Source organism: Gossypium raimondii, chromosome 4 (assembly GCF_025698545.1).
Source record: "Gossypium raimondii isolate GPD5lz chromosome 4, ASM2569854v1, whole genome shotgun sequence".
Classification (NCBI taxonomy): domain Eukaryota; kingdom Viridiplantae; phylum Streptophyta; class Magnoliopsida; order Malvales; family Malvaceae; genus Gossypium; species Gossypium raimondii.
Genome location: NC_068568.1, coordinates 662,163 through 687,572, shown reverse-complemented (window position 1 = coordinate 687,572; position 25,410 = coordinate 662,163). Strand labels below are relative to the sequence as shown.

Sequence of the window (25,410 nt, the reverse complement as noted above, 5' to 3'; positions counted from 1 at the left end):
ATTGTGACTTTGATGTTGAATTTCTTTAGAAAAGATCAAATCACACAATTTGGCATAGAACTTGTCAATTGTTTCATTATCCTCCATTTTTAGAGTTTTAAACCTTGTTATGAGCATTTGTAATTTAGATTGCTTCACAATCTCTATAACACCCCTAAACCTCGCCTGAACGTTATGGCTGAATCTAGAATGTTACGAAGAAGGGTTTTGAAACCGATCTTTACATGATAAAAAAAAAACCTCGTATGGTATCTTACTAGAAAAGAGTCCTTATTGTATAAAACATATCCATTTAACATTGTCTTTAATAAAACCGTTGATAGTTTGTTCTTTAAGAAAAACTTAATTCGCGACAGAAATCTTAAGTGTCATTATATGTCGAAAACCAAGTTTGTGTTTTCCAAAACGTTTGTTTGCATAAAACCATTATTTACGAAAAATTGTTTGTTGTGCGTTGCAGAAAACATAATCAAACCAAAAACAACAACAAAAACCAAAAGAAATCAAAAAGTCCGGAGAGTCCCAAAATTACAAAACTCTCAAGAAAAACCATAAATTAAAATAAAACCAATAATTAAAGGATAGTTTCCATACTAGTGGTCATCGCTGAGCTTCCGTTGCACCGACCTGCCTATGTCTGAAGATTACCTGAATAGAGTAGACAAACAAATGTGAGTTTTCAAAAACTCAATGTGTAACTTAACAGAGACATGCATACACATAAACTCAGATTTCTCATGTAGCAAATCAGATACGGGCATAAGTCATTAACAGAATCATATAATATCATAATCGGATTATTAGAAACATACAGATACCCAAAGTCCTACCCCCATCCTCTACACACCATCTCTGACCATCCCAACACACCATATGGGGTATAAAACACCCACTCATCCCTACACACCACATAGTGTCTTTACAACACTTATCAAGAATAGTATGCAGTCAAGCTGCCAGTATATCGGCGAAATGTCACCTCACAGAACACTTCCTCCACATATACAAATCCCACCCCATACATCAGATAACAAATATAACAGAACTAACATGTCCCGCATGCTCATATACAAATATCATACATGTTATTATGAAATAGTCAAATCATACATATCAACTTCTAAATACTCAAATTAGTCTATCAAAGTAGCAGATATCATACATTAGGGTTTGTTAGTAATTGATTAATTGGTGTTTTCAAGGAAGAAAGCTGTGCAATAGATCAACAAATATGGGACCAACGTTAAACGAAATTGTTATTTCCTCCGGTGAATCTGAGAAGCCTGCAGAGAACATCACTTACATGGATGCTTCATTGTATAAAGCTGCAGCAATAGGCAAAATTGAAGAATTCAATAATTACCAGAGGCCTGAACTTGAGTCGCTGAAGACCCCAAACCATGACAACGTGCTCCATGTTAACTTGTCAACCCCTGAGCGTATCTGGCAACGTGCTCCATGTTAACTGAATTGTAAATAAATTAAATTACAAGGTTGACGGTGACATCGTTACTTTCTGACGTTGTCAAATAGTTTGCCACATCACGATATTGTAGCACCACTTATTGTTTTGGCCTCGTCGAGATGACGGTGTTTCTCATATCACTGTGACATTATAGGTCATTTCTTGTCGTGGTGTCATATGCTATTTCTACAAAATTTTTCTTGATTATGTTTATATGTGTCACTTGTCTTGATAAGCCACAAGGTGTCTTGGAATAAGTAAGGCATTTTGTAATTTTTCTTAATTTGTAATCTTTTTTTCGTTTATCTTTGAATGTTCCACGGTAATTGAATATTAATTGGTGTTTTCAAGGAAGAAAGCTGTGCAATAGATCAACAAATATGGGACCATCGTTAAACGACATTGTTATTTCCTCCGGTGAACCTGAGAAGCCTGCAGAGAACATCACTTGCATGGATGCTTCATTGTATAAAGCTGCAGCAGTAGGCAAAATTGAAGAATTCAATAATTACCAGGGGCCTGAACTTGAGTCGCTGAAGACCCCAAACCATGACAACGTGCTCCATGTTAACTTGTCAACCCCTGAGCGTATCTGGCAACGTACCAGATTTGATTTTGTCCTACAAATTCTTGACAAGTGTCCATCACTGCTACTCCAAACAAATGCTAAAAGTCAAATTCCACTGCATGTTGCAGCAAGGTATGGATATTCTACTATTGTACGACATCTAATCATGTTTTGTGCAAGGGTTATTTATAAAGATTTAGAGAAGCTGGGAATGGATCAACTGAATGCAGTGAGGGGGATGATCAGACATACGGATCAAGAATCCAATACGGCTTTACATATAGCAACACGGTATGGCCATGTTGAAGTGGTGCAAGCATTGCTGGAGCATGAAGACCCTGATTTTCCATATTTTGCCAATATAAACCACGAAACTCCACTTTACTTAGCAGCTAGGAGAGGAAGTCGGCGCTTGCTGAGTATATTATTAGATAAATCAAAATCAACTGCTCATGGTGGCCCCCACGGTAGAACAGCTTTGCATGCAACAGCTATGGTTAGAGATCCATGTAAGTTAAGTTCCAATTTTTTTTTTTTTTGTTTGAAATAAACAGAGAATAGAACCATTGACTTTTTTTTTTTGGGCTTGAATTTAGGGGTTACAAGGATAATACTAGAGAAGAAAGGGAATTTGACAAAGGAAACAGATGAAAATGGACACACCCCTCTTCACTATGCTGCACACTTGGGTCACGATGCTGTTGTGGAAGAGCTGTTAAAATGGGATATATCTGTTGCTTATATAGGTGATAAAAAGTGGGGGATGACACCCCTTCTTATGGCAGCCAGGCAAGGTCTTTTTGGAACAGTAAGAAAGATTCTGTCTTATTGTCCAGATTGTTGTGAAAGAGTGGACAAAAGAGGTTGGAATTTACTTCATTTTATGGCGTTTAGAGACCTTTCTCGTGGATTCCGCATTTTATTAAAGAATGATAATGCTACCACGACTGAATATGGATCAGTCAGAAATCTAAGGGACTGGAAAGATGCTAGTGGAATCACACCTCAACAAGTTTTCAATGCATGTCAATATGATAAGGAAGAGAAAAAGGTATATTTATATTTGTATTTGTATGCCTACGGCTATGGTTTTATTAATATTTGTGTTTTGAATTATGATTATATAACATATATAATATAATGATCTATAATATAATCGGCTAATGTGGTAGGAACAAATTGTGAAATTGTTAAAAGAAATTGTGAATGAAGAAGTCGCGGAGAAACCAGTTTATCCCATCGGCTTGCCAAACATATCTGCAGATAAAAACTTGGAGAAAGCAAGAGATGCTCATTTAGTAGTGGCAGCACTTATAGTCACCGTCACATTCGCAGCGGCAATAACCGTTCCAGGTGGTTTGCAGAGTGAAAAAGGGTTAGAGCAAGGCACTCCCCTTTTGATTCATGAGGCAGTGTTTAAAGCATTTGTTGTGACAAATGCATTGGCCTTTATTTTCTCTGTTTCTGCCCTCACCACCCACTTTGGGGTTCTGGATAATCAATTATCAGGATTTAAATTTTTTCGTGAAACAGTTTTATATCGAACTCAGTCTGTTTCTGGGATCCTTGGCTATGCAACGTTGGCAATGGTGGTTGCTTTCAGCACAGGTAGTTATGTGGTCTTAAAACCTTCCCACGGACTTGCCATTGTTTCGTATCTCATCTGCCCTGCCTTTTTACTCTGTATTTGGGAAATTTTGAATCCTTTAATGCAAATGTAAAATATAAATATGATAATATTACTTTATCATTGATTACAATGTTGTTCCAATTCCTAATAAAAAATTAATTTTTTTTTAAAAGATAATTTTGAGTCTACGATAAAAATTAAAAAAAAATGTTGTTTACATAGCATCCTCGCGACGCTCAAAATCGGCACCTTATTAAATATGTTTTGTCTACCTTGTTAAATTAAAATTCATATCTAGGTACTTAATTATGATCCAAATTTTTGATAAATTAAAAGCAAAGATATTAAATGAGTGAATCGGTTATTTAATAGCAAAACAAAAGTAAGGATCAAGATGTAGCATATTCAAAATTCAAGGGCCTTTCTTGAGGTTTTTCATTTTAATTTTTTATCATTATAAAAGATAAAAAAAGTTATAAATTTTGAAGTAAATGGGCCCACAGTCCAACATTTATTACACAAATGAACAGATAAGAAAACATTTGGGCCCAAATCGAATATTATCCCAAAGTTCATAAACATTTGACTTTAAAAATTGTGAAATTAAATTCAAAACTAATAAATATTAACAAAAATTGGATCCCATATCCACAAATTAAAACTCCAATTCTTGTTACTTACGGATCCTGGACGAAATTCGGTGTTTACAAAAGGTATCAAGTGGCGGAGGAACTAGTTTGTCCCATTTGCTTGCCAACTATCTCTGCAAAAAGCTTGGAGAAGAAGGGAAATGCTCATTTAGTAGTGGCAGCACTTATTGCCACCTTTGCATTCGCAGCGGCAATAACTGTTCTTGGTGGTTTGCAAAGTGACAAAAGGTCAAAGCAAGGCACTCCCCTTTTCATTCATGAGGCAGCCTTCAAAGCATTTATTGTAACAAATGCATTGGCCTTTTTATACTCCGTTCTGCCCTCACCATCCACTTTGGGTTATGGATAATATATTATCAAGATATAATTTTTGGCATCGAACAGTTTCAAATCGAACTCGATTTGTTTCTGGGATCCTTGGGCATGCAATGATTGCAATGGTGATTGCTTTCAGCACAGGTAGTTATGTGGTTTTAAAATCTTCCCACGGACTTGTCATCGTTTCATATCTGATCGGCCCTGCCTTTTTCTTTGGTGTGTGGCTAATTTTGCATGCTTCCTTATATATATAAAATATAAATGTGACAATATACTTTATCATCGATTACAATATTCTTCCAATTTCTAGTTCGAATGTTACCTCTTTGAATAAACATTACTTCAATTTTTTTTTTTTTGAGATATGTCTATCTTATTAAAATTATGAAAAAGGTCAAAAAAAAATCACAATTTGTGTAAAGTAAGATTTACTAAATATCAAAGAATAGTAAAGATATATTGTAATTAATTTTCAGTTATAATTAAAAATTAATTTGACAAATAATTGAAAAATATGAGGATTCTAGGTTTAAGAAAAACATGAAATGTTATTTAAAAATGAAAAGTGGCGATTAAATTTTTGGCTAGGTGTGATCAAACACATTTAAAGTCATCTTTTAAAAACAAAATTTTGAAAATTCTTTTTTAAAAAGATAATTTTGGGTCTACCATAGAAATTCAGAGAAAATTATTTAGGTTAGGGAATTGGTTACGGAAGATTTTGGGTCTATCTTGTTAAATATATGTTGTTTACATTCGTAAATTAAAATTCATATCTCTGTATTTAATTGTAACACTCCAAAATTGAGGCGAGGAGCAGTAAGGTTTGTTGGTTTGGGGTTAGTGGTTCGTAAGTCCTAAGTTAATTTTTGTATTTTAAAAATAAAATGAGTCTCTTGATTTAGTGGTAAAAAATTAGTTTACCTTTAGATCTTGTGTTCAAATTCTCGTGAGAGCTTTGAGGAAGTTAATTTTTGGTTTTTAAATTTTGTTAAATTCTATCACGTTTGGATTCAATTTTCAATACTTCACTAAGTGATGTATGTATTTGGACTTTTGTTATGGTCCTTTTATGATATTACTAATAATTTCTTGATTGAGAAAAAAATATATTACTTATGACATGTGGCTTCCTTGTACCATGTTAAATAATCTCTCGTGTTTGCAAGATTTTCTATTATGTTCGTATATCAAGTGTTTATGAATGAAGTCAAAAATTTTGTGTTGGGAGTCTGAAGTAATAATTTTAGAGGGGAAATAATTTTAAATAAATTTAAAATTAATTTATCTCGTGTTTAGTTTAATGTATTCTTTATCTATATCACTATTTAAGAGTCAATTCTATTTTGATAGCGAAGATAAGTTATTTTCCTTATTGGACATTAGACTACATGATATCCTTATATGAATCACTTACTTATCATGTTTCCATGAGTTAATGGACTATTCATTTAAATTACAACTAATTGAAATTATCTTTTGCATCCAAAACAATATTTGTGATGCAACTTCCGATAAATTTAACGTAAGTAACTAATGAGCTAATATTTACACATACTATTAGTTTACATGTTGGTTTGAATCCATAAAATGTAAATTTATATAAATGTAAAAAAAAATTGACAGCTTTTTCAAATATTAAATCTCGTACATTCGTTTGAATCATAAAAATATACACTTTCTATTTTATTATAGAAAAAAAAAAGATACCATGTTTTTCATCTTTATCAAATGTGTTTTCAATTTGAAAAAAAATAAAAATTAGAAAATGAAATATTTCTTTGAAAATGATAATAGAAAATAAAAATAAAAAAAATATTGTAAGGAACCACTACACCAAAACAGGCTTTTAACGGCGTTTGGATTAAAAACGCGGCTAAAGATCAATCCTTAGCGGCACTTTATGGAAAACGCCGCTGAAAATAAGCATTAGCAGCGTTTTCCAGAAAGCGCCGCAAAAAACCTAAGCCCAACGACGTCGTTTTCTAAGCTTTCGGGGATTTAGCCGCTTTTTTAAGAAAGCGCCGCTAATGCTCAGGGCTTTAGCGGCGTTTTTGAGAAAGCACCACAAAAAAACCTAAGCCCAACCACGCCATTTTCTGAGCTTTTGGGGATTTAGCGGCGTTTTTAGAAAAGCGCCTTTAATGCTTAGGGCTTTAGCGGCGTTTTTGAGAAAGCGCCGCAAGAAAAACCTAAGCCCAACGACGCTGTTTTCTGAGCTTTCGAGGATATAGCGGCATTTTTAAGAAAGCGCCGCTAATGCCCAGGGCTTTAGCGGCGTTTTTGAGAAAGCGCAGCAAAAAAACCTAAGCCCAACGATGCCGTTTTCTGAGCTTTCGGGGATTTAGCGGCGTTTGTAGGAAAAGCGCCGCTAAAGGTCTTGTTCTTTAGCGGCATTTATTTCTAAAATCGTCGCAAAAGTTTGCGGCATTGTCAATAGCGGCATTTTTTGCGGCGCTAGGCAAAAAAAAACCCGCTAAAAGCCTGTTTTGGTGTAGTGAACCAAAGGAAGGTTAACCCATTTTTTTTTGGATTAATATACCATTTGGTCTTTAAATTTGGTTCTAATGTTCAATTTAATACTCAAACCAAATGACTTCATATAGCTTAATAAATATTTTACATGTGTACTATGGTAAAAAAAAAACATAAGTATTTTAATTGAGATAAAAAAAATGGGTATTAAAAGAAACATTGAAGCTAAATTTAAGCATTTAATTATGACAAAAGGAAATTCAAGCATTGAATTGACAATATTTGGGTACCAAATTAAACATTGAAGCCAAACTTATGTACCAATTTGGAAAAAAAAAATCTCGAGTACATTAACGTTCTTCTGCTATTAAATCTTCTCATTGAATAAAGCAAAAGCTATGATTTGCAAAGAGAATAAATGGTGTGTAGGAAAAATGTAGGGAAAGAAGAATAAAGGGGAAATTGTAGCTCCATCTACTTGGACCAAATTTTTTATTATATTGATTCCTTTTAATGAAAAATAATTGTACTCAGGCGCAAAAGGTGGAAAAAAATTTTAGAGGGTCGAAATTAAATTTTAATTTTTATAATAATAAAATGTAATTTTAACATTTGAATAGCCTATATATTTATAATGTTTAAAAGATTAAATCAAATTTTTATCATTTTAGGGGGGCCAAAGTGTAATTTTATCTTTACTAATTTAAATTTTTTTACTTGTACTACGAGTTGTATTGCATTTTGCCCCATTTAATTTATAAAAAAAAAAAGTAAATTAGTCATTGTATACTAGATCAAAGATCAAGTTGGTCCTTCTGGTAAACATTAGCCCATGTACATTAGAATGAGGGACACGTTGCATGTCATGTTTAACTATCTAACTATTCTGTTTGTTATGCCCGTTTTATTGATAGAAAAGGATGAAACTTTTAATAGAAATGATCAGTTTACTTTTTTTATCTAATAAACAATGACTAATTTACTCATTTTTTAAAAAGAAAAGGTAAGATACAATCTAAACCCTAAACCTTCATAGTACTTTTACCTTAATTAAAGCTCATAGCAAGAATAGCATTGTTGAGGATTATGCTACGCGAATGTGTTAAGGAAGAAATTGAAAAATGTAACGGTAGTTCTTTACGCAACACTAAAGTGTTCAAGTAAGGAATTATATATAGTTGTCACACTTGAATGAAAGATATTATAGGCAAGCAACAAATATGTAAGGCATTTGGTAAATTTCTGAATTTGTAGTACCTTTTTTTTTTCCTTGAGCTTGGAATGTTCCTAGCTAATTAATTACATTTTGTTTGGTGTTATCTAGGACGAAAGCTGTGCAATAGATCAACAAAAATGGAACCATCGACAAACATCGCGCTTATATCCTCCGGTGAACCTGAGGAGCCTGAAGAGAACATCACTTACATGGATGCTTTGTTGTACAAGGCAGCAGCAGAAGGCATAATTGAAGAATTCAATAATCACCCAGAGCTTCAACTTGAGTCGCTAAAGACCCCAAACCATGACAACCTGCTCCATGTTAACTTGGCAACCCAGGAGAGTGCTGTTGACATTGTGTACTCATTATTCATATTATTCCCCGAAGGATATGTATTATTCCATCAGTATTTGAGTATTTTCATTAGTATGATAAAAAGAGAAAAGAGATCAGATTTTTTCGAGCAAATTCTCAGCAAGTGTCCGTCACTGCTACTCCAAACGAATGCTAAAGGTCAAACTCCTTTGCACGTTGCAGCAAGGTTTGGACATTCTGCTATTGTGAAACTACTAATCAAGTCTTGTGCAAAAGCTAGAGATGGAGATTTAGAGAAGCTGGGAATGGATCAAGTAAATGCAGTGAGGGAGATGTTGAGGATTACGGATCAGGAATCGAACACGGCTTTGCATGAAGCAGCAGGGTGTGGCAATGTTGAAGTGGTGAAAGCATTGTTGGAGTTTGAAGACCCTGATTTTCCGTATTCTGCCAACAAAAAACAGGAGACTCCACTTTACATAGCAGCTAGGAGGAGAGGATCTGGGCGCTTGTTGACTCTATTATTAGATAAATTCAAATCAACTGGTCATGGCGGCCCCCACGGTAGAACAGCTTTGCATGCAGCAGCTATGGCTGGAGATGCAGGTATGTTGTTGAGTTAGTTCCTTTTTTATATTAAAATTTTGAAATAAATAAACAGGTCTATTGACATTTTTTTTGCTTGGATTTAGAGGCAATAAGGGTAATATTAAAGAAGAAGGGGAATTTGACAAAAGAAAGAGATGAAGATGGACACACCCCTCTTCATTATGCTGCACACTTTGGTCGTAGTCGTAGAATCTCAGTTGTGAAAGAACTTTTAAAATGGGATGTATCAGCTGCTTATATAGGTGATAAAAAGAGGGGGATGACACCCCTTCTTATGGCAGCCAGGCAAGGTTATCTTGTAACAGTTTCAAAGATTCTCTCTTTATGTCCAGATTGTTGTGAAAAAGTGGACAACAAAGGTTTGAGTTTACTTCATTATCTGGCTTTTAGAGTTTCTTCCTCCCCAATAGGGCGTTCACTTTTCAAGTATGCTGGTAGTGAGATTGTAAATGGATCATTCAGAAATCTAAGAAAGTTGGAAGATGCCTTTGGAATGACACCTAAAGAAGTTTATAATGCACTTCGATCTGAGAAACATCATCATAAACAGGTGTGTATATATATATGTGGGGCATTTCCATGGCTATGGTTTTATTAATATTTAAGTTTTGAATTAACATATTTAATAAACCTACAATACGATCGGCTAATGTGGGTGGCATGGCAGAAGCAAATCAAAGAATTGTTGGAAGAAATTGAGAATGATCAAGTGGCGGAGGAACCAGTTTGTAGCTTTCCCATACGAAATGTTTCTGCAGAAAGTTTGGAGAAGGAAAGAGAGGCTCATTTAATAGTGGCAGCACTTATAGCCACCGTCGCATTCGCAGCGGCAATAACTGTTCCAGGTGGTTTGCAGAGTGAAAAAGGGTCAGAGCAAGGCACTCCCCTTTTGATTCATGAGGCAGTGTTTAAAGCATTTGTTGTGACAAATGCATTGGCCTTTATTTTATCTGTTTCTGCCCTCACCATCCACTTTGGGGTTTTGGATAATCTATTATCACAATTTAAATTTTTTTCGTCGAACAGTTTTATATCGAACTCGGTCTGTTTCTGGGATCCTTGGCTATGCAACGCTGGCAATGGTGACTGCTTTCAGCACAGGTAGTTATGTGGTCTTAAAACCTTCCCACGGACTTGCCTTTGCTTCGTATCTCATCTGCCCTGCCTTTCTACTCTGTATTTGGGGAATTGTGAATCCTTCAATACATATGTAAAATATAAATACGATAATATTACTTTATCATTGATGTTAAGATAAAATAAAGTTTCATAAATAAAGTTGTTATAAGTACTGATGTTTGTACTGCTTGTAAAAAGGGAAAGTTTCATAAGTTGCCGTTTCCTGTTTCTACTACTGAATATACTGATCCCTTTTCTTTGGTTGTTTCGGATTTATGGGGACCTACCTCAGTTGCTTCTGGGTCAAATTAGTATTATGTCTCGTTTATCGATATATGTTCTCTGTTCACTTGGGTGTATTTAATTCGGCAGAAGTCTCAGGCTGTGACTTGCTTCATTCAGTTTCAGAAACTCATTCAAAATCAATTCGGCAAATCTATCAAACAGTTTCAGAGTGACTGGGGTGGGAAGTATAGAGCGGTCGCTTCAGTTCTGGCTTCTCAAGGCATCATTCATCGTATTACATGTCCTCATACTTCTGAACAAAATGGCGTTGCAAAGTGTAAACATAGACACATTGTGGAAATGGGACTCACTCTTTTAGCTCAAGCAGGGCTTTCAATGGAATTTTGGGCTTATGCGTTTACATGCGCGGTTCACTTAATAAATCACCTTCCCACACCAGTGCTGGATGGTAAGACTCCGTATAGAGTTATGTATGGGCGTGATCCTACCTATGATCATTTGCGTATTTTTGGGTGTTGTTGCTATCCGTATTTGCGGCAGTTTCAACGTTACAAGTTAGATTTTCGGTCTCAACCGTGTACGTTCTTGGGATACAGCTCTTGTCACAAGGGGTATCAATGTCTTTTACCTGATGGTCGAATTATTGTCTCTCGTCATGTAGAGTTTGATGAATCACAATTTCTTTCTCCGACGTCCTTATCACGCTCTACTCGGGAGGTGCGTACTATACCTACCTGTTTCCTGTGCTTAAGAATAATGTGTCTTGTCATAGGAACACAGTAACTGATCCTGCATGCCCGAGTCCTTTGAATGGATCTTCGGTTCCTCAGAATGGAGTAGATATTAGTCCAACAAGTACTAATTCTCATAGTATTCCCTCTTTAAATGGGTATTCGGCTCCTCAGAATGGAGTAGATATTAGTCCAACAAGTACTAATTCTTATAGTATTCCCTCTTTAAATGGGTATTCGGTTCCTCAAAATGAAGTAGATATTAGTCCAACAAGTACTAACTCTCATAGTATTCCTTCTTATTCTGGTGATCAGTCTCCCACACCAGTTGTTCCAATTCCATCTGTTCCTATAGAACCAGAGATTTTTGTGCCTGATACGAATTTTCATCCCATGACTACTCGATCAAAGGCTGGTATTTTTAAACCTAAAGTCCTTGTTGTTGAAGTTAGTGAACCATCAACAATTGAGGAAGCTTTTGCTAGCCCTGAGTGGCAGGCTGCTGCTCAAGCTGAGTATGATGCCCTGATTCGTAATGGTACCTGGGAACTTGTCCCTCTGCCATCAGGTCGCAAAGTTATTGGCTGCAAATGGTTATTCAAAGTCAAGAAAAACCCAGACAGTATAGTTGAACGGTGCAAAGCGCGTCTGGTTGCGAAAGGTTGTCCTCAAGTTCCGGGCTATGGTTTTCAAGAAATGTTTAGTCCAGTAGTCAAACCTGCCACTATCAGGGTTATCTTGTCGATTGTGGTTACTAAAGGTTGGTCACTTCGTCAAGTTGATGTCAACAATGCTTTCTTAAATGGTGATATTGATAGAGAAGTATTTATGCAGCAACCCCTGGGATATGTGCAGCTTGGGTTTGATGGAAAACCCTTGGTCTGTCATTTAAAAAAGGCTTTATATGGTCTACGTCAGGCTCCCCACGCATGGTTTGAGAAGTTAAGGACGTTTCTTCTGACAGTTGGGTTTGTTAGTTCAAAGTCCGATGCGTCGTTGTTTGTTCGTGCTTGCTCTGACTCCATTCTATATGTTCTTGTGTATGTCGATGACATACTGGTGACTTATCGTCTTCTATTGACAGGTTTGTGAAGTTGCTGAATGATGAATTCTCTCTAAAAGACATTGGAAGTCTTAATTATTTTATGGGTATTGAGGTCACTAGGTCCTCCGCTGGGTGTCTTCACATCGGTCAAAAGAAGTACATTCACGATATATTGAAACGTAGTGGCTTGTCTAATGCTAAAAGTGTTCATACACCCATGATTAGTTCATCTCATATTTCTAAGGATGACGGGGATCCTTTGTCTGATCCGACTGGGTATAGGAGTTTGGCTGGTGCATTACAGTATGTTGTTATTACTAGGCCTGATATTGCGTATGCGGTAAACAGGGTTTGCCAATTCATGCATAATCCTACCACAGTTCATATGGGTGCTCTTAAGAGGATATTGCGGTATTTGTCTGGAACTCTTGATTTTGGGATTGCTTTTCGTCGGTCCGGTTTATTATCTCTGGTTGGGTTTTCTGATGCTAACTGGGGGTTGGATTTCGATGATCAATGATCAACTTCAGGATACAGTGTATTTTTTGGGTCCAATCCTGTGTCATGGTCGTCTAAGAAACAGCAGGTCGTGTCTCGGTCTACAGCGGATTATGCTACGCGAATGTGTTAAGGAAGAAATTGAAAAATGTAACGGTAGTTCTTTACGCAACACTAAAGTGTTCAAGTAAGGAATTATATATAGTTGTCACACTTGAATGAAAGATATTATAGGCAAGCAACAAATAGGTAAGTATTTTTTTTTGTTGAGCTTGGATTGTTCCTAGCTAATTAATTAGATTTTGTTTAGTGTTATCTAGGAAGAAAGCTGTGCAATAGATCAACAAAAATGGAACCATCACTAAACATCGTGCTTATACACTCTGGTGAAACTGAGAAGCTTGAAGAGAACGTCACATACATGGATGCTTCGTTGTACAACGTAGCAGCAGAAGGCAAAATTGAAGAATTCAATAATCACCTAGAGCTTCAACTTGAGTCACTGAAGACCAAAAACCATGACAATGCTCCATGTTAACTTGACAACCCCCAAGTATTATGCTGAGTTTTATGTTGAAATTCTGTCAAGCAGATACTTGCCCTTATTCTATTTATTCTTCCATTCATTTTTGTGGATTTCCATTAATAAAAGAAACAGTAAAACAAATCAAATTTTATCGAACAAATTCTTGTTAAGTGTCCGTCATCGCTACTCCAAATGAATGCTAAAAGTCTGAAGTTGGCTGCATGCACCAAGGAGCAGAGGAGCCGCCCAAGCCATGCGATTGCAAATGAAGTTCAAGTCATTGTTTCATTTTGTTACTTTCAAATTGATGTTTTGTAACATAGTTAGATTTAAACCAAGTTGTTAATGTACTTGATTTAATTAGGTGCTGATAGACTGATAAATTAGGTTACCTAGTGGAGTTAGGTTGATGATTAGGTACCTAGTGGAGTTAAACCTAGTGTGCAAGTCATGTTTTATAAGTTTCAAGGATACCTAGTGGAGTTAGGTTGATGATTAGGTGAAGTTTGTCTCTTTTGACCAGCTAAATGCTTGGTTTATGTATTGGAAATATGCCTCATTTCAAATGCAATGAAAATATCATTCAAAATTATTCTTCATTCTCAAGTTCTTTGTCTGATTTTTTGCTTGATTGCTCAACAAGTTTTTTGAGCCTTTTAGCTCAAGTTTTTGTCAAATTTCTTCAATCTATTTTCTAAGTTCCAACAATTGGTATCAAGAGCTTATTTCTTAGTGGACCTATCATTCTTCAAGTCTAAAAATCATGTCTTCATTCGGATTCTCTCCAACTCTACCACCAGTGATCAATGGTGAAGGCTACCACATTTGGGTAGTGAAAATAAAGACCGACCTGCAGGCATTCGACTTGTGGGAGGTTGTTAAATGTTGAACTGGCACCTCTAAGAGCCAATCTCATTGTGGCTTAGATCAGGTAGCACTAAGATGAAAGAACCAAAAGACACAAGGCCATGTCATGCATTCAAAACAGTGTGTCTAATGTGATTTTCTCAAGGATCATAGCTTGTGAGTCTCCAAAACAGGCCTAGGATAAGCTCAAGGAGAAGTTTCAAGGGACTGAAAGAACCAAACAGCAACAACTTTTGAATTTGAGAAAGGACTTTGAAAATTTGAAGATGAAGGAAGAAGAAACAGTGAAGCAATACTCAGACAGAATTATGTCTATTGTGAACAACATCAGATTGCTTGGGGACCAGTTTAGTGAAGCAAGAATATTGGAAAAAGTCATTGCAACCTTACCTCAGAGATATGAAGCCAAGATCTCATCCCTTGAAGACTCAAGAGATCTGTCGAGCATCTCTTTGACTGAGCTAATATTCAATGCTCTTTATGCTCAAGATCTCAATATTCTTTACTTGAACACATAAGAAGACAAGAATAAGGTAGAAGAATTATGTTTTGATTAAAGTAAAAGTAGCAAGAATAGCATTACTGAGGATTATGCTATGCGAATGTGTTCAAGGAAGAAATTGAAAAATGTAACGATGGTTCTTTACGCAACACTAAAGTGTTCAAGTATGGAATTATATATAGTTGTGACCTGAATGAAAGATATTATAGGCAAGCAACAAATAGGTAAGGCATTTGGTAAATTTCTGAATTTGTAGTATTCTTTTTCCTTGAGCTTGGAATGTTCCTAGCTAATTAATTACATTTTGTTTGGTGTTATCTAGGAAGAAAGCTATGCAATAGATCAACAAAAATGGAACCATCGACAAACATCGTGCGTATATCCTCCGGTGAACCTGAGGAGCCTGAAGAGAACATCACTTACATGGATGCTTTGTTGTACAAGGCAGCAGCAGAAGGCAGAATTGAAGAATTCAATAGTCACCCAAAGCTTCAACTTGAGTCGCTAAAGACCCCAAACCATGACAACGTGCTCCATGTTAACTTGGCAACCCCTGAGTATTATGCAAAGTTTTATGTCGGAATTCTGTCAAGCAGATACTTGCCCTTATTCTATTTATTCTTCCGTTCGTTTTTGTGGATTTCCATTTATAAAAGAAACAGTAAAAAAAGATCAAATTTTATCGAACAAATTCTTGTTAAGTGTCCGTCACTGCTACTCCAAAAGAATGCTAAAGGTCAAACTCCCTTGCACGTTGCAGCAAGGAATGGACATTCTGCCATCGTGAAACTTCTAATCAGGTCTTGCGCAAAAGCTAGAGACGGAGATTTAGAGAAGCTGGGAATGGATCAAGTAAATGCAGTCAGAGAGATGCTGAGGATTACGGATCAGGAATCCGACACGGCTTTACATGTAGCAGCACAGTATGGCGATGTTGAAATGGTGGAAGGATTGTTGGAGCTTGAAGACCCTGATTTTCCGTATTCTGCCAACAAAAACCAGAAGACTCCACTTTACTTAGCAGCTGAGATAGGAAACAGGGGCGTGCTGAGTGTATTATTAGATAAATCGAAATCAACTGGTCAGGGGGGGCCCACGGTAGAACAGCTTTGCATGCAGCAGCTATGGCTGAAGACGCAGGTATGTTCCAATTTTTTTTTGTTTGAAATAAATTAGAATATATTTATTGACATTTTTTTTGTTTGGATTTAGAGGCAACAAAGATAATATTAAAGAAGAAAGGGAACCTGACAAAGGAAAGAGATGAAGATGGGCACACCCCTCTTCATTATGCTGCACACAAATGTTGCAGTTCTGTTGTGGAAGATCTGTTAAAATGGGATGCATCAGCTGCCTATGTATGTGATAGAAAGTTGGGGATGACACCCCTTCTTATGGCAGCCAGGCAAGCCCATTTACAAAAATCACAAAAGATTCACTCTTTTTGTCCAGATTGTTGTGTAAAGGTGGACAATAGAGGTTGGAATTTACTTCATTTTTTGGCGTTTAGAGTCTATCCTCCTCGTATAGCAATTTACTTTTTCACACTTAGTCGCAAGATGGAATGTGCATCAATTAGAAATCTAATGGACTGGAAAGATGCCCTTGGAATCACACCTCATCAAGTTTATGATGCATATCGACCTAGGATCGCTAGAGCGAGGAAATCTTTCGAGAACAGTGGGCAGAAAGAGAAAAAGGTAAAATTAATTGTACACAGTTAGTATAACTATTTGTATTTCTATGGCTATGAATATGGTTTTATCAATATTTAGGTTTTAAATTAACATATATAATAAACCAACAATACAATTGGACAATGTGGCTGGCATGGCAGAAGCAAATTGAAGAATTGTTGAAAGATATTGCACGTGAAGAAGTAGCGGAGTGCCCGGTTTCACCCTTTTCCTTACCGACTGTTTCTGCAGAAAGCTTGGAGAAGACAAGAGATGCTCATTTAGTTGTGACCATTTTGTTTCTTCGGTTCTTAAAATTATTCTAAAAATTATATGTCATCAATGTATCAAATATAAATTTTAAAATTTAAATTTAAATGAAATAATTATTAATAACATCATTAGTTATCTAACTATTAGCGTATTTCTATTTTATTCATCAAATTATTAAAATAAATTTCAAATTTGGTAACTAACGTTTTCGATTAGTTCTATTTTGGTTACTCTCTATTAAATTATTAAAGGAAAATGACGGAGCGTTGATCTTTTTAAGTTGATATAACAACACTTTTAGTCCTCAATACTTATATATTCTATTAATTTGATCCTAACTCTAAATAATTCAACAAATTTAACACTCCATATTTATAAATTCTATGCATTTAACACTTGGATTTTCTTCGTGTTTTTGTCTATGACAATTTGAAAATGATAGAACTAATCAATTGCTCGAAAGCGTAAATAAATCCCAACAATGAATAATTTTAGTTTTTTTTTTTAATTTGGGGCAGGATGAGTTAATTACACCAAACATCATAAATTGTAACTTTTGTTCTAAATTAGTCTTTGAACTTCAAATTATTTTAATTAAGTATTTAAACTATCGATGTTATATCAATCAAGTTCTTAATTTTGTTATTAAAAGTGTTAATTTAATTATTAAATGTCATTTCAAATCTTATGCAGCTATATTTAAAATGAAAATTTTAAGGAAATAAAATGTTGACACATAATTTTTAAACGTAAAAACTAAAAACAAATATCTGGTCTTTTAAGTTTGATTTCAATGTTCAATTTGATACTCAAACCAAATGACTTCATCTGCCTAATAAATATTTTACATATGTACTATGGTAAAAAAAAAGGCATAAGTGTTTCAATTGAGACAAAAAAAAAAGCTCAGGTATTAAATGAAACATTAAAGCTAAATTTAGGCACTTAATTATGATAAAAATAAATTCAAATATCGAATTGAAAAAAATTAGACGCCAAATTAAACGTTGAAGCCAAACTTATGTACCAAATTGAAAAAGAAAAATCACTAAGTACATTAACTCTTTTTACTCTTAGATCTTCTCATTGAATAAAGCAAAAGCTATGGTCTGCAAATAGAATAAATGGTGTGAAAGACAATTGCACGGAAAGAAGAATAAAAGGGAAATTGTAGCTCCATCTTCTTTTTCCTTTATACTTGGAGCAAATTTAGGGTAGGTTTTTCTGTATTTTCATTTTTAAAAGTAGTTTTTATTTTCAATTTTGTGAAAATTGGAAAATATGTTTTGATAAATGTAAATATATATATTTTTTGTATTATACTAATTTTCTAAGTGCGTGACTGATTTGATGATATGAGTCAACTCGACACCAATTCATCAATGAAATTACTAAAATGTCTTTACATATTTTAAATAGTTTATAATATTACGAGGTTACTTTTTTATTTAAAAACTAATAAAATTTATGAATTACACTATCATTATAAACAATTGGAATGTATTTAGCTTTTAAATTTTCTTTTACCCACAATTAAAATTAATATTTAATTTAAATTTCATACATATATATTATTAGTTTCAAACCTTATATTTCATTAATTATTTTATGTAATTTTAAATATATAATTTCCACATAAACGTGTAATAGAATTTTAGTATAGATTATGTTAATTAGATTGAAGGATTTGTTTTAGTTGGGCAAATTTTGAAAACAAATATTCATTAATAAAAAAATTGAAGTCAATATATATAACTGAATTCTTTAAATTTTGTTTAAGTTGTATTCCTATGGTAATGTTGTTGTTTGCTCAAAATAAAACGTTTGTTTTTTTTGTTTAAGATCACAATATGCTTTACTTGAACGCATAAGCAGACAAGACTAAGGTAGAAGAATGGTATTTCGATTAAAGTAAAAGTAGCAAGAATAGCATTGCTGAGGATTATGGTATGCGAATGTGTTCCAGGAAATGGTTCTTTACGCAACATTAAAGTGTTCAAATATGGAAGTATATATAGTTGTGACTTGAATGAAAGGCAACAAATAGGCAAGGCATTTGGTAAATTTATGAATTTGTAGAAATATTTTTTTCCTTGAGCTTGGAATGTTCCTAGCTAATTATTTACATTTTGTTTGGTGTTATTTAGGAAGAAAGGTGTGCAGTAGATCAACAAAAATGGAACTATCGGCAAACATCGTGCTTATATCCACCGGTGATTACATGGGCGAAGCTAGAACAATATTTTAGGGGCTGAAATAAAATTTTAATTGTTTATAGTTTATATTTTTATAATTTTTAAAGTATTAAATTAAATTTTTATAACTTTAGAGAGGCTTAAAGTATAATTTTATCTTTACAAATTTAAAATTTTAAAAAATTTAGACGGCCTAAATGGTAAGTTCTCTTGCGAGGCGCCGGGTCCGATGGCAGACCCGGGTCCGATGGCTGCCCCGGGTCCGATGGCTGCCCTGGGTCCGATGGAAGCCCCACCCTATAATCGCCTCTAAACCTGAGGAGCGTGAACAGAACATCACTTACATGGATGCTTCGTTGTATAAGGCAGCAGCAGAAGGAAAAATTGAAGTATTCAATAATTACCAGGAGCTTGACCTTGAATCGCAAAAGACCCCAAACCATGACAACGTGCTCCATGTTAACTTGGCAACCCACGAGCTTGCCGCCTGGTTTTCTAATGGAATTCTCTCAAGAACTAGATCCTTCCCCAAATTATATTTTTTCATCCTTTTGTTTTTGTGGTTTTTCATTATTAAGAAAAAAAGTGAAAAAAGATCAGATTTTATCGGACAAATTCTTACCAAGTGTCCGTCACTACTACTCCAAACGAATGCTAAAGGTCAAACTCCCTTGCACGTTGCAGCAATGAATGGACATTCTGCTATTGTTAAACTTCTAATCAAGTCATGCGCAAAAGCTAGAGATGGAGATTTAGAGAAGCTGGAAATGGGTCAAGTAAATGCAGTGAGAGAGATGCTGAGGATCACGGATCAGGAATCTAACACGGCTTTACATTTAGCAGTAAAGTATGGCGACGTTGAAATGGTGAAAGAATTGTTGGAGCATGAAGACCCTGATTTTCAGTATTCTGCCAACAAAAACCAGGAGACTCCACTTTACTTAGCAGCTAAGAGAGGAGACACGGGCATGCTGAGTATATTATTAGAAATATCGAATTCAACTGGTCATGGGGGCCCCCACAGTAGAACAGCTTTGCATGCAGCAGCTATGGCTGGAGATATTGCAGGTATGTTAATGAGTTAGTTCCATATTTTTTTCTCTTTTTGTTTGTAATAAATAAAGAAAAGGTTTATTTACTTCTTTTTTTTCTTTTTTTTTTTTTGCTTGGATTTAGCGGCAACAACGATAATATTAAAGAAGAATAGGAATTTGATAAAGGAAAGAGATGAAGATGGGCACACCCCTCTTCATTATGCTGCACACTTAGGTTGCATTTCTGTTGTGGAAGAACTGTTAAAAACGGATGTATCAGCTGCCTATATAGGTGATAGAAAGTTGGGGATGACACCCCTTCTTATGGCAGCCAGGCAAGGTTATCTTGGAACAGTAAGAAAGATTCTCTTTTATTGTCCTGATTGTTGTGATAAAGTGGACAAAAGAGGTTTGAGTTTACTTCATTACCTGGCTTTCAGAGACAGTCCCCATTTTCTTTTCATTCCTGGTGGTACTAAGCCTGAATATGGATCATTCCGAAATCTAAGGAACTTGGAAGGTGACATTGGATTCACACCAGACAAAGTGAGTGATTTTATTCGACATGAGCAACCTTTAACGGCTGATCTGCGAGAAAAGGTGTGTATTTCTATGACTATGGGCTATGGTTTTATTAATATTTGGCTTTTGAATAACCTACAATACAATATGCTGACGTGGCTGGTATGGCAGAAGCCAATTGAAGACATGTTGAAAGATATTGCACGTGAAAAAGTAGCAGAGTTCCCGGTTTTACCCTTTCACTTACGAGCGGTCTCTGCAGAAAGCTTGGAGAAATCAAGAGATACTAATTTAGTAGTGGCAGCACTTATAGCCACTGTGGCATTCGCAGCAGCCATAACTGTTCCAGGTGGTTTCAAGGGTGAAAAGGGGTTAGAGCAGGGCACTCCTGTTCTGATTCATGAAATAGCCTTTAAAGCATTTGTGGTAACAAATGCATTGGCCTTTATTTTCTATTTGTGCCCTCGCCATCCACTTTGGGGTTAATGATTTTCTTTTATCAGGAATACCTTTTTGGATAACTGATATAACTTTATATCAAACTCGGTCCGCTTCTAATCTCCTTAGTCATGCAACAACTGCAACGGCGATTGCTTTCAGCACAGGTAGTTATGTGGTTTTAAAACCTTCTCATGGACTTGCCATCGCCTCATGTTTCATCTGTCCTGCCTTATATTTCTGTTATTACATAGAAGTATTACTAGCTTGGGTGGAGATGATTCTGTGATAATAAAGAATTTTGTCACAAATATTGTATTATATGTGACACTAATAAAATAAGTGTGATTTAAAAATGTTTTACCCACATTTGCTGTGACAGTTTAAATAATGCCCCAATTAAATACGACATTAATCCCTTATAAACAAATTAAATTGTTGAAAGAAAGATGCACCTTATAGCTCACACATCCTAATTAATTAAAAATACACAATTACAACAACAATAATAATTAAAAATACGTATTATTAATTTAGACTAACGCATTTATGTCTTTGTTCGAAAGTAAATCCTATTCTAGGACTGGACATTAGACAACGTATCATGATTCCATGAACTAATTAAGAACTATACATTTAGACTACTAACTAATAGAAGTTACGTTTGGTTTCAAAACAATAGAAGTTTTCATTCTTGTTTTCTTAATCCTGATTCAAATTATTATAAACTCAAAATATTATTTTCTTTCAACGGCTTTTTAATATTAAATCTAGTACTTTAGTTTGAATCCATATAAATATTTTTTTCTCATATTTCTATTATAGAAAAATAATATGTTTTTCAAGTTTTCATTATTAAAAGCAAAATTATAATTCTACATGTTTTAAACTTTTAAAAATAGAAATTGAAATATTTTTGGAAATGAAAATAGAAAAATAAAAATAAAATTATTTTAGCTTTTTTGGCTTAATATATCATTTGGTAGGTAAGTTTGGTTTCAATATTCATTTTGATACTGACTTCAGTGTTTAATTTTGTACCCAAACCAAATAGCTTATAAAACTTCAATTCATAAAATCTATGATATTAATATATAAATTTATAAAATTTTGAACATCATGCAAAAAAATATTTTATATTTCTTTTGGTTTCTTTCTAAAAATAAAAAGTTGACTGAGTCTTAATTTAGTTAATATTGATATTGTTGTCGATGTAGACAGACATGGATTTAAGCGTGTTGGAGCGTGTTTATCTTCTTATTTAATAGTTATAAATAATTTTAAACATAATATCAAAATAAAATAAAAAGAAAATTAGAAAATGATATTAGTGAGGTGGTGCTAAAGCCATTGCTTAAATTTCTAATTCCACTACACCAAAACAGGCTTTTAGCGACGCTTTTTTAGGCCTTTAGCGGTGCTTTTATAAGCGCCACAAAAAACGCCGCTATTGAATGCGCCGCTAAAAGTCATGACCTTTAGCGGCGCTTTCCCACAAACGCCGCTATAGACCACGACCTTTAGCGGTGCTTTTTCCACAAACGCCGTTAAAGACCAGGACCTTTAGCGGCGCTTTTCCCACAAACGCCGCTAAAGACCATGACCTTTAGTGGCGCTTTTTCCACAAACACCGCTAAAGACCATGACCTTTAGCGGCGCTTTTTCCACAAACGCCGCAAAAGACCAGGACCTTTAGCGGCGCTTTTCCCACAAACGCCGCTAAAGACCATGACCTTTAGCGGCACTTTTTCCACAAACGCCGCTAAAGACCAGGACCTTCAGCGGCGCTTTCCCCACAAACGCCGCTATAGAACAAACTTTTAGCGACGCTTCCCGCAAAAACGCCGCTAAAACATATCATGCAAAAAATTTATTTAAATCAAATCATATTTATTTTTATGATAATATTTTTTTATTTTTTATTTTTTAAATTTGATCCTTAAATATACTTTTAAGGATAAATAAAAAATATTATTTAAATTAAATTTTCTATGAAAATGATAAAAGAAGGCAAATAAAGGAAGCTTAAATAATAATAAAATTAATAAAAGTGAGAAACGTAAATAATTAATAAAATTAAAATTGTAAACCTCGAAATTTTGGTAAAATCAACACCAATGCAATGCAAGCCATTGTTGAGTCTAATACAAGTGAAGAAACTAAGATCCTAAGAAGAGAATCCTATTTTACTAACAGCAGTAAAATATCCATACTTTGTCCAGTATTTATATCGAAAAATCAGATCAAAAGAAGCAATCTCTTTGCACACCATTTCAATTCCTAGTAAGGCCTTCGAAAGTAGTTGATGAAAGCCGGCATACACATCCGATCAATCAGCTTTCAGTTTCAGAATTTCCTTGGCGGTCCTTAAACGAAAATAGGGCATAGGGCATGTGTTCCTACATAAGCATGGAAAAATCCAACTCAGTTCAAAGACAAATAACTAGATATCGTGTTTCAAACGAATGAATGTGCATGTGAGAGTATCTCCAATATGTACTTCTGCTTTTGTCATATATTTAGGTAGATAGACAACAGATTTTACATCCCAACAACTACTGCCCTGAGTACTAGAGTTTAATAGCACAAAACATGCTATTAAAAAAATTTCTCATATTTATCCAAGTTAAAACATCTATTGCAAAATGTGAAACTTGCTAATAAAACGTTTTTCACTTAACAATTACGCAAATAAGTTAATTTCATATGTTTATCTTCCCAATAAATTGGTCTATACAAGGTGGAGGGGGCAAAACAAGCACAAAGAACTTTGATGGTTAGGAGTAGTTACCATGTTCAAATTTATGCTTAAGAAAGTCTTGCTTTTAGATCTGCTGCAACAGCATCAATGAACTCCTCAGTATTCAGGTACTTGTCCCTAGCAAGCCTGCAGCATCCATGTCAATGTTATAACCAAGTTCTTTATAACATATATGTACATGTATGCAAAGTACAAAAGCAAATTATATGAGTACGCACCGACATGCACAAACATTTCTTATGAAGGATCATTTGCAAGTTAACAGACCATAAAAATCACTGGCGGTTAAATTGCATAAAACATGCTTGATAAATACTTACTTAGAGCCGTGAATGATTAGTGCAAGATCTTTGGTCATCTTTCCAGATTCCACAGTTCCAATACAAGCTGCCTCTAGTTTCTCAGTGAAATCCAAGAGTTTAGGATTGTCATCCAATTTTGCCCTGTAAACAACATAATAGTTCTAGTAAACATTTAAATAATTTTGTTAGCCGCCCATGTGAAAAAGAAAGATGCCATCGGTACTACCTGTGTGCAAGCCCACGCGTCCAAGCAAAGATAGATGCTATGCTGTTCGTGCTGGTCTCACCACCCTTTTGGTGAACTCTGAAATGCCGTGTAACAGTACCATGAGCAGCTTCTGCTTCTATTGTCTTCCCATCTGGGCAAACCTGAAACACAAACAAATTCATCATGTAGGGTAAGTGGCATGTAAGATGGGGATTGAATTTACATCATCCCATGTTTAGTATTCATCTTCATCCCAGGAGGAAGATAAGAAGACTATTTATCACCAGCAGAGAAGATAATAAAATTAAATAAACTGTTGACATGAGATATACCAGCACAGATGTCATCAATCCAAGAGATCCAAAACCTACAAAAAGCAATTCAGGTCTAGTTAGAAAAGCAATATAGCTACCATGCCGCAAGAATAATGTGAAATTTTATCAATTTGGGATTGAAAGGGGAACATTTTTTTTCCCTTCTACTAGTTTGTGACACAAACCTTGGGCTAAGAAATCACTCTGGACATCACCATCATAGTTCTTGCATGCCCAAACATAACCACCTTCACTCTTTAGAGCATATGCCACCATATCATCAATGAGACGATGTTCATACCTTAAATTAAATAATCTGAATCAATATTTGACATAAATTTAAAGAAAATTAATTTAAGTCAATCAAAGTGAAAAAGATCCTCACCATATCCCAGCAGCCTCATATTTTGATTTCCAGTTAGCCTCATAAACCTCTTGAAAGATATCCTTAAATCTTCATTAAATAAACAAACATAGCTATAGGAGTCAAAAACAGAATAACGAAGAGCTTGCAGTAATAAAAGTTTTACTTATTAAGCAAGCCACATACCTTCCATCATACTTCTTAAGAATAGTATTCTTCGTACTAAGATAAAGAGGCCACTTCTTCTGATAAGCAGTGTTCATGGAAGCCTCGGCAAAAGCACGAATAGACTTCATCCCCAAGCCAAAAATAAAGAAAAAGAAATTAGACACCACTAGAAAAAAAAGAAAGGCAACAAGACCATCAACAGAATTATAGATTCAGACCTCATCTGTGTTATACATGGCCAGTGAAACTCCTCCTTCACCAGTGAAGTTGAAAACTCCATATTCAGTCTTCTCACCCTGTCCCTCTGGAACTGCAAACAATAGCAATCGATGCTAATTATCCAAAAATCAAGCGCGAGGTACTACCAAATAC

General features: G+C 34.9%; 4 protein-coding genes across 6 annotated transcripts; all 4 read left to right on the top strand.

Annotated features, from left to right (window-relative positions):
* The first annotated feature begins 1,676 nt into the window (after positions 1-1,676).
* On the top strand, positions 1,677-3,793 carry LOC128040377 (ankyrin repeat-containing protein ITN1-like). 2 transcript variants are annotated; one of them, XM_052629042.1, is made up of 4 exons: positions 1,677-1,722; positions 1,817-2,542; positions 2,630-3,084; positions 3,206-3,793. In XM_052629042.1, the coding sequence occupies exons 2-4, from the start codon at positions 1,846-1,848 to the stop codon at positions 3,752-3,754; spliced, it is 1,701 nt and encodes a 566-aa protein (XP_052485002.1). In that variant the 5' UTR covers positions 1,677-1,722; positions 1,817-1,845; the 3' UTR covers positions 3,755-3,793. The 2 variants fall into 2 exon arrangements, with proteins under 2 accessions (XP_052485002.1, XP_052485001.1); XM_052629041.1 differs by lacking the exon at positions 1,677-1,722 and having other exon boundaries at positions 1,733-2,542.
* Positions 3,794-8,338: 4,545 nt separating this feature from the next.
* Positions 8,339-10,580, top strand: LOC105779346 (ankyrin repeat-containing protein ITN1). Its single transcript, XM_052629043.1, has 3 exons — positions 8,339-9,246; positions 9,333-9,799; positions 9,917-10,580. The coding sequence occupies exons 1-3, from the start codon at positions 8,460-8,462 to the stop codon at positions 10,352-10,354; spliced, it is 1,692 nt and encodes a 563-aa protein (XP_052485003.1). The 5' UTR covers positions 8,339-8,459; the 3' UTR covers positions 10,355-10,580.
* Positions 10,581-15,108: 4,528 nt separating this feature from the next.
* On the top strand, positions 15,109-16,921 carry LOC105779170 (protein ACCELERATED CELL DEATH 6). 2 transcript variants are annotated; one of them, XM_052629045.1, is made up of 3 exons: positions 15,109-15,923; positions 15,998-16,483; positions 16,621-16,921. In XM_052629045.1, exons 1-3 carry the CDS (start codon positions 15,135-15,137, stop codon positions 16,783-16,785), a joined length of 1,440 nt encoding a protein of 479 aa, XP_052485005.1. In that variant the 5' UTR covers positions 15,109-15,134; the 3' UTR covers positions 16,786-16,921. The 2 variants fall into 2 exon arrangements, with proteins under 2 accessions (XP_052485005.1, XP_052485006.1); XM_052629046.1 differs by having other exon boundaries at positions 16,559-16,760.
* A 1,874-nt stretch (positions 16,922-18,795) lies between these two features.
* On the top strand, positions 18,796-21,277 carry LOC105779341 (protein ACCELERATED CELL DEATH 6). The gene is made up of 4 exons (XM_052629044.1): positions 18,796-19,995; positions 20,104-20,561; positions 20,655-20,909; positions 20,987-21,277. The coding sequence occupies exons 1-4, from the start codon at positions 19,125-19,127 to the stop codon at positions 21,002-21,004; spliced, it is 1,602 nt and encodes a 533-aa protein (XP_052485004.1). The 5' UTR covers positions 18,796-19,124; the 3' UTR covers positions 21,005-21,277.
* The last annotated feature ends 4,133 nt before the right edge of the window (positions 21,278-25,410 follow it).

Coding starts and splice junctions, on each gene's coding strand:
- LOC105779170 (XM_052629045.1), top strand. CDS start 15,135: ATGGAACCATCGACAAACATCGTGCGTATATCCTCCGGTGAACCTGAG. Junction 15,924..15,997: donor AGCTATGGCTGAAGACGCAG/GTATGTTCCAAT, acceptor TTGGATTTAGAG/GCAACAAAGATAATATTAAA. Junction 16,484..16,620: donor GTGGGCAGAAAGAGAAAAAG/GTAAAATTAATT, acceptor CTGGCATGGCAG/AAGCAAATTGAAGAATTGTT.
- LOC105779346 (XM_052629043.1), top strand. CDS start 8,460: ATGGAACCATCGACAAACATCGCGCTTATATCCTCCGGTGAACCTGAG. Junction 9,247..9,332: donor AGCTATGGCTGGAGATGCAG/GTATGTTGTTGA, acceptor GCTTGGATTTAG/AGGCAATAAGGGTAATATTA. Junction 9,800..9,916: donor AGAAACATCATCATAAACAG/GTGTGTATATAT, acceptor GTGGCATGGCAG/AAGCAAATCAAAGAATTGTT.
- LOC105779341 (XM_052629044.1), top strand. CDS start 19,125: ATGGTAAGTTCTCTTGCGAGGCGCCGGGTCCGATGGCAGACCCGGGTC. Junction 19,996..20,103: donor TATGGCTGGAGATATTGCAG/GTATGTTAATGA, acceptor GCTTGGATTTAG/CGGCAACAACGATAATATTA. Junction 20,562..20,654: donor CGGCTGATCTGCGAGAAAAG/GTGTGTATTTCT, acceptor CTGGTATGGCAG/AAGCCAATTGAAGACATGTT.
- LOC128040377 (XM_052629042.1), top strand. CDS start 1,846: ATGGGACCATCGTTAAACGACATTGTTATTTCCTCCGGTGAACCTGAG. Junction 2,543..2,629: donor AGCTATGGTTAGAGATCCAT/GTAAGTTAAGTT, acceptor GCTTGAATTTAG/GGGTTACAAGGATAATACTA. Junction 3,085..3,205: donor ATGATAAGGAAGAGAAAAAG/GTATATTTATAT, acceptor CTAATGTGGTAG/GAACAAATTGTGAAATTGTT.